At 34.1% G+C, this 8,846-nt stretch overlaps 1 protein-coding gene across 1 annotated transcript; it reads right to left on the bottom strand.

Annotated features, from left to right (window-relative positions):
- Window positions 1-2,125: 2,125 nt before the first annotated feature.
- Window positions 2,126-8,261, bottom strand: LOC112513184 (cyclin-dependent kinase inhibitor 3-like). Its single transcript, XM_025119361.1, has 3 exons — window positions 7,626-8,261; window positions 3,416-3,619; window positions 2,126-2,504 (listed from the first exon to the last, which is right to left on the bottom strand). The coding sequence occupies exons 1-3, from the start codon at window positions 8,081-8,083 to the stop codon at window positions 2,432-2,434; spliced, it is 735 nt and encodes a 244-aa protein (XP_024975129.1). The 5' UTR covers window positions 8,084-8,261; the 3' UTR covers window positions 2,126-2,431.
- Window positions 8,262-8,846: the final 585 nt, after the last annotated feature.

Genomic DNA, 8,846 nt, shown 5'->3' with positions numbered 1-8,846 from the left:
CTTTCTGTTGTTTTTTCTTACTCATATCTAGCTTTTTAAATCTCACCTAATCTGTTTTTTCCACTTTCACACATTTTTCAAGGGTAGARGTCAGATCTGCATATCTCTAGGGGACCCCACCACTGGGTTAGATATGCTAGGCTAGTTTTAGGGAATACGATCTTGAAACGAAGATGGAGTTTTGTAAATGTGCCATCTTTTGTTGTTTTGGTTATACACTGGTCAGAAGTATTAAGGCAGTAATTAACGAGAATGCGAATAAAAGAAACCTTTTGGTTTCATATAATGTCATAGGCTCATTCCCATAAGTCTAAATCTTCATGYGAGGTTATATTGGGTAGAATTATTATTTTCATTCTCATTACCCTACTTGAACAGTTGAACCAAACACACTCTTAGAATTTCTTYTGTCTGTATATTTAATCAGACCCTATTTTCAAGTGAGATATACTGGGTTTGTTTTGTTTTGTTTTTTTATCTGTATATCTGTGAATTTATAGATATGAGGCCTAGAGGCCTAGAAATGAACATGTTTTGCAGGATGAGTGATCAGAAATAGCAGCAGCATGACAAAAAGAAATATTATAATGTAGATGGCAAAGTGAAAAGYATGTTATGTGGGGTTGAAATGCTAAATTGAATGTTAAATTCAATGGCATACTGATGAATGGAGTCAGACTCAAGGACTCTGAGGTAACCCAAATAAACAAGAGAAAAGTGTTATTATTTATTTATTTATTTTATTATTATTATTATTATTTTACTTTGACCTTTTTTTTAATAATGCAAAAATAAAAATTAAAGGGGTTGGTTTAAATAAAAAGATTAAAGGTATTGTAAGAAGGGAAGGTTGAGTGATGATTTATATGTGAATCATTGAGAAATTTCATTTGAAGATGTATATGTGAATTCATATTAATAATATGTATTGTCGGTTTAGATATGTATCTTTAAGTTTCAATCATTCACATATGAATAATACCCTTTTCAAGATGTTTAATCTTTTTATTTTAACCTTCCATTATATATTAATATATTAAATTGTTTGTGGGTTAGTCGATGCACGTAAGCTAGCACGAAAACCCACAATTACCCAAAAAAAGGTACGGTTGGTTAGTATACGATATAAAATTTTACGTACCAATTATAATCGGTTGGTGTTGAAAAAAAGGGTAGGGTAGCAGATGTTAAGAGTTTGAAAAACATTCTGGATGCGTACAAAAGGGTCAGGTCATTATTAAGAGTTAAAAGTACAGGGTTTAAAAAGAATCACATGTGACTTCAATTTTCTTATCGTTTTCATCTGCTTCAAGCAATGACAAAAGTGAACCTCATTTCACCACCTTAATTAATCAACCATTAGTCACTAKTGTTTTCTTCACATAAATCCCTTTTTTTTATATTTTAAATATATAATATTTATATACGATAATAAACTTACACATTTTTTTTCACTACTTTTCCCAGAAAAGTTGGGTTATACGGGTAGGCCCTTTGATAAATAATGGTTTACCTGGTAGGTCCCTTTATTTAATGGGGTTGAGTACGTTCTTTCTTTTTTCTCTGACAGATGATCAAAACTTCATCTGGGTTCAAATTCTACCCACTAGAGATCAAAAATTGTTAAAGAAACAATAAAATCTTTCTTTTCTTAGGGGATCGGAAAATAAAGAAATGATTAATCTATTCAAGATAATTATATATTTACAAAATACTGTCTCAATTCATCCTATTTCATCAGATTCGGGATGTGATATGGTTGCGAAGAATGAACAACTAGGTATAGACAGTTCCAACAAGATTTCATTCTTAAACAAAAAATCCATTTTTTGATTTATCTCACCTATTCCATGACCAAACAGGACAAAATACACGTTACACCACGATTTTGAACCAAAAGAAAATTTTCAATAAATGGCAAATTTATTCACTCTATCAATAATCGAGCCGAATCTGGTGTTATCATAAGAGATTTGCCTTTTCTAGTGATTCCTATGGATTATGATATCTATCTAGCATGATGTATGGACTATACAACAAAAGTGCCCGGTCTTCCACAACACTTCAGGGTTAACCTTTAACCTCTAGAAAGGTCGGGTTAGCACATATCGATGGACCCAATGGTGAATTGAAATTCTTGACAACGTTGGATTACCTGATACTGCTGAATGGTATTATTGACAAGAATCTCTTTCATGAAACTAACTCTGCCACTTATTTTATTACTTGCAAATCTAAGACAACACCACCCTAACTAGACCCAACTTACACTTTCGTTYCCATTCTACCCCTAAGAGAGTTGATTACACAACTTTGGAGTTCCTTCTTCCTTTTCATTTTCACCAAGGAAGCAAAGGGTATAACCGGAAATACACCAACATCCATGAATCCAAATTATATTCCATATCATATATATTTCATCCCATCCTGCTTATTGGGATTCTACTCTTACCCATTCGTAACGTCCTTCCAGGGCCTTTTCATTCACCATGTCAAAGTTGTACCTGCATATCCAATTTGTAAGCCAAATATATAAAAACGCATATTCATATGAGAACCGTAAGTATCTTGAGAACCTGAAACCAACTATTCATGCTTTTATTCATTATGAATGTTGTGGTAGATATTCACGATGTAAAGTATTCGTAATGAAAATACATTATAAAGATGCATGATTTTTTACGGGAATCATTATGAATAATTCATGAAATAGTTGGTTCTTAAGTTCTCATTTGAACTTCCTGCACACACGCGCACACAAAGATCTACATACCTACATATCTATAGGTAGGTAAATAATAAAGCTAAATATAGTGAGAAGCTAAAAAGAGAATGTTCATATGTGAATAATTGAAAAAAATCCAAAAAAGAATATATTTGAAGATGTGTATGTGAACCAATGTTACAAATTATTCCTATGAGTTCACATATGCATATTCAAATGAATATTTTCAATGATTCACATATGAACCTCCCCTTAATCTTCTCTTCTCACAATACTTAGCCTTCTTATTTGAACCTCCCTATATCCATAGATAGATAGAGATATATATATATATATATATATATATATATATATATATATATATATATATAGGGTCAGGTTAGTGAAAAACCTTAAAAAATGAAAAAATAAAACACACCTTAGTAACCATTCATTTATTCAGTATGTATATGTACATACAAGTAATTTGTAAGTAAACTTTCCAGTAAGCACATGTGCATAACATGCACACATGTAAAAAATCTGGAAACATCTTCAATTACTTGTATGCACATGTTACCGAACAAAAGAATGGTTATTAGGACGCTCCTCCATTTTTCATTTTTATGGAGGACTCTTCTGAAACCCACTCTCTCTCTAGATATATATATATATATATATATATAAAGGTTAAAGGTTATAATAGTGTACTTCTCAGCAAACCGTCTTTGTTGTTCCTGGTCATGGCGGGCAAAGAACTCCTCAATCTCCTGTGCCAAAGGAATACTCCTGATGGAATTTTGGGTCATTCGACTGGAAGCTTCTAGATTTCTAGCCCTTGTGCTAGAACGGGTGGTGCCAACGGCATTCAAGTCCCTCTTGATCAAGCTACAAGGAGTGCTTTCTCGAGAGCTCCTGTTACGATACATCATCTTTTTCAAAATACAACTTAACGGAAGAGATATCAAAGCCTATTCATAGTGTTACGGAAATAAAACACACATAGAATCACAAATTGCATCAAAACATCAATAAGACGATAATTGCTATATTTACGTTTGTGGATTGGTACGAATCATTATCAAAAAATCGTTTGATTATTTATTAAGTAATCAAATCAAACACACCATTTATATCACACTCATAAGTAGGGTCTACCCCGACAATGGAATTTGCCCAACCTTCCTAGAAAAGTGTAAAATTGTGAGCAAACTTGCCCACAATAAAAAAAGGCATACAATTATAGAAATATATAATCATTGCATTTTTTCATCAGCTAAATGACAATTTTACCCCTGATGACATAAGCAAGRGTAGAATTGGTAACTGAACACATATTTCTTGAAAGTGGTATCTTATTCAAGGACAAACTAAAACAGAAACGTGAACACTTATTTTGGAAAACAAGCCCTTTTTTTTGGGGGGGACCGTGGTGTGGTCCTGCAGTATTCATTACTAAGATTAGAAACAAAATAGGCATTGAAAGATCACAAACTTGCCAACGATAAATACCCACAATGAAAAACGCATACAGTTTTAGAAATGTGTAATGATTACACTTTTCATCAACTAAATGACAATTTTTACCYCGAACAACATAATTGAGGGTAGAATTGGAAACTAAACACATACTTTAGAAAGTAGCATGTTAWTCAGGGACAAACTAAAATAGAAACGTGAATCTTTATGTTGAATCAAAGAGAGTATTCTCCTAACATGAGCCATGGAAGGTACCGTGGTGTGGTCCCGCGGTATTCATTACTAGGATAACAAACATAATGCCTCATTAAAAGATCACAAACTTCACAACAATAAATGCCCAYAATGCAAAAAGGCATACAGTTTTAGAAACCTGTGATCATTACTATTTCATCAACTAAATGACAATTTTACCCTTGAAAACATGATCAAGGTTAGAATTGGAAACTAAACAAACACTACTACTTTCGAAAGATAGCTCTAGGACAAACTAAAATAGAAACATGAACACTTATTTTGGAACAGAGGCAGTATCCATCCTCCTAGACGAGCCTTRGGGGCTAAAGTAGTGTGGTCCCATGGTATTCATTACAAGATTACAAACATAATAGGCAGAAAGAGAAGGGTACAATCAATATTTATGAAAGAAAAAAGTTTATTTTCTTATGAAAAAGATGGCAGTATAAGAAAACCATCCATTATTGTCCTCCTGTGTTGTGTACTATTCACTTAACATATGGGTAAAACACCTTATGTGGCCCCTTTGATATTAAAATTGTTGATAGATTGGTTTCTGGGTCCTTTTTTCTTTTGAGACCATCAAATTGAAATGAAAGCAAAGAGATACTGGGAAGAAGACCACACATTTTAATCTTAAAAAAGAATGAATCTTTCCTGATAGCCCACAAGAACTAGACCTGTTAAACCCTGATACGGAAAGAGAAAACACTTGATAATAAAAGAGACCCATGTGGGGCTGGTTGATAATATCTGAGTAAGAATAACTCCAGTGATTATTTCATGCAGGCTCACATCTCATCACCTTACGAAACAAAATTGGATGCATTTGGTACGGGACTGGACAGGAGTCAGATAGGCGGGTGAAAGAATTCCTGAGGGTCTTAGGGTTKTAATTTAACATGGGTAGTTTAGTAATTTGTCAATCTTGTCTCATCTCCCGGATTGTTGTTCCACCTATTTTGTTGGGACAGAAAAAATGCATTTATGTGCCACCAAGTCTAATGTCACRCCAAACGTGGGACTATACTATCCAAAACTTAATAGACAAAATTGGGTGTGTTTGGTATGTAGACGGGACTAGATGGGATTGGACAGAAGAGAGTGAGGTAGGCAGGTGAAAGAATTCTTGAAGGTTTTAGGGTTTTAATATGACATGGATAGTTTAGTATTTGTCAATCTTGTCACATCTGGCCATTTCCCTGATTTTTGTTTCACCTATTCCGGTGGGATAGAAAAAATTATAGTTTAGTAGTCCTGATTTTTGTTCTGCCGGTTTATCCTCACTTTTGACTCAAGAGAGTCGAAAATGGCATGGAGAAACATCACATCAGAGATGATGGCTAAGTTTGACAAACTAGTTGTTAGCTAAAAAGCTAATTGTTGGTTGATAAGCTAGCTGTTAGCAGATAAACTAGTCCTAAAACTAGTTGACAARTTAGATGACAATGTAAAATGACCTAAAAGGACATGTTAAAAATTAACCGGCTAAAGATGAATGAAAAGGACTTGAGACAAGAAGGGCACCATTCACCGGCTCAATTGTGGTCAACCATAATTATTAGTAGCAAWGTAGGGTGGTCCGGTGGTGGTTGGATGTTCACATCACAAGACAAATAACGTCAAGTCTTGGCTTTATCAAAGAAATGTAAACGAAGAATGATAAAAACATCTTATTTGTCTCTACCCCACTAAATTGAACTTCAAAACAAACCTCATTTTTTGAACACRCATATGATATGATCAAATCAGGCATAGCATGTAGCATGCAAACAGATTAACACAACAGCGAATATCTTATCTTATAATAGTTGAGTAGACCAAAGAAAACCAGATATAAGCTTAAAGAGGTGAACCTTCCGACTCATAGCATGATAACAAAAAACAAAGCAATGAAGCCCAAACAAAAGAACATAGGAAGAGCATGTTCAAATGAGAACCATAAATATTTTGAGAACCTGGAACCAACTATTCATGTTTTATTCATGAAATATCGGGATAGATATTCATGACGAAAAAAGCATGATAAAAGCACATGATATCTTGATTAATAAAGATGCATGATACAAATGATGAATAATTCTTTTTGAAGTAAATAATATTATATACAGCTAATGGAACTCACACACACGCCTCACCTTTGGTGTGGTTGGAACCCTTAATCTCTAGAAAGGTTGGTTTACTGGATGCCGTTGGATCAAAGGCCCTTTGGTTGATGAATGCATTATTTAAGGTTATTCATCATGAATAATACATGAAAGAGTTGGTTCCCATGTTTTCAAATGTTGATGATTCTCATTTCAACTTTCCCGAACATAGTATTGCTCCAAAACAAAGTATGCTTCAAAACTTACAACTATCCAAAAGTTATTGTTTTGAGTTCCTTTGGTAGATTTGGTGTCAAAGAATCATTTATGAAACATGGAAGAACCATAATGAATAAAAGTATAAAACCACTAAGACACTTTTGAAGTTTTCTTTCAAAGATATTATTTATAGACTGGAATTGAAGACATGAAGAGACAGATATTTACTAGGTGAAGGAAAGGAAAGTGGTACCCCACATGATAAAATGGAAAAGAGAAGAAGACCCTTTTTCCAGGTGAGAACATGAAAGTGCCTCCAAAGAGCATTTCCACCCAATACCCATACCTCCAAAAGGGAAGAAAGACCCCATGATTATAGAACAATCAAGAAAAACAGACCGAATGGTCACTGGTCAAGCAGTAACCGGGTTACGGGAGCCTCCCAAGAGGTCAATGAACCAAAAAAGTGCGGAGGGTGCGTAGGTATTTGCCTGTATATATTAATATTATAAGGGCAGATCCATTTAGGAACTATAATATTTTAGTAACCCAGAAACCACCATTTTTGTGTATTCATAGTGAATATTATTTATAATGAACATCTGACATGACACTCATCGTGAATAGTCACAAAAGGGTGGTTACTAGATCCTAAAATATTTAACCTTCCTAAACGAAACTCCCTCTAATATTATATACTTTAAAAATATCAAGAAAATAGAAAACAAACTACAAATCTTAAGTGTTTCATATGACCCAAAAATGCCCAAAAAGGGTGGTTAAATACTTCTATTTCTTCAAGTAATCAAGCAAATAAGAAAATTAAACATCCAAAAAACAGAGTATTTGACTTTGTGTGCTGAAGAAGTTGAATGGAAATATAAATCAAGAAATTATACCTCTCTCTGCCACCAAAATGAATATCATCCTCCCCAAAAGATGCTTCTTCAACACCAAAATAACAAGACTCCTCTGTTCCTTCACCTGCTCTAATTTGGTTTTCGCACACAATCTGATGTTCTTCACCAATTGAAACCGAATGGACCGAACCAGAAACACTTGAACACATCACCAGCCTCGAACCGGCCTCATTAGGGTTAGGGTTTTGTTGATTGCAGCAAGTTAGTGGTTGAAACGGTGGTTTCTCCAACCTACGACTGCGTAGCTGGAGATACGACAATTCATGGCGGTGTTCCGGCACYGGAGACGGTGGCGATGAGGTGGTTGATTTCGAAGCTTGAAGTTTCTGCAACGCTAGGGTTTTGGCTCGCGTTCGGACGCCGAGAGACGACTGAGAAACGTCCATCACTGCCGCAACGTCTCCTGCCAATTTAGCTTTCCTCATGTACTTCCCCATCTCTTAATTCCCTCTGTTCCCACTTTGATGACGCCTTTGGTTTGATTACCAACAAATCAGTATCATAAATTCTTCAAGATTTTCAAAGATTGAGTGAATGATGTAGAAAAAGATGGTGAAATTAAGGGGGGAGAGAGAGAGAAAAAGGGGGAAAGATTTGTAAAGTATAAAGTTAGGGTTGGTGTAGAGATGAACAGAATTTTGAGAGTATTTGTAGGACACCTTTTTCTATTTTAATCAAATAATTTTTTAAATGACGTCATAACTCATTACTGATTGAGGAATTTAGAATATATATATATATATATATATATATATATATACTAGTTGTGTACCCGTGCAATGCGGCGAGAGCCATGAATTTTAACGATTTTGAAGTTTCACTGGTTTTATAAGATAAAATTTAACGATAATATATGTTACACTTGGCCTTTACATGTTAATACAATTTGAATAAATAAGAGTTATGATTCCAATTACAGACTATCGATGAAAAAAATTGTATGACAGTTTAAAATCCAACATATTTAAACGACTCCACAAATGTGTTCGATTTACACCAAGAGCAAAGAACCAAGAAACTTGAGTTTTAGGATAAACACTCAAAACCAATAATGAAAACTACAAATTTGGCAGATCATAAGCCATGAAAAGACCAAAAAAATATGGATTTTGGAATGAAATTTCAACTGTTTACCCTTTTTCTTGTCCAGAAACTCTATTTAAGGTTGAATTAATACATGTATATATATATATATATATA

The sequence above is a fragment of the Cynara cardunculus genome (genome assembly GCF_001531365.2).
Source record: "Cynara cardunculus var. scolymus isolate 2C chromosome LG 5, CcrdV1, whole genome shotgun sequence".
In the NCBI taxonomy this organism is placed as follows: domain Eukaryota; kingdom Viridiplantae; phylum Streptophyta; class Magnoliopsida; order Asterales; family Asteraceae; genus Cynara; species Cynara cardunculus.
This window is presented reverse-complemented; position numbering and strand designations above follow the sequence as displayed.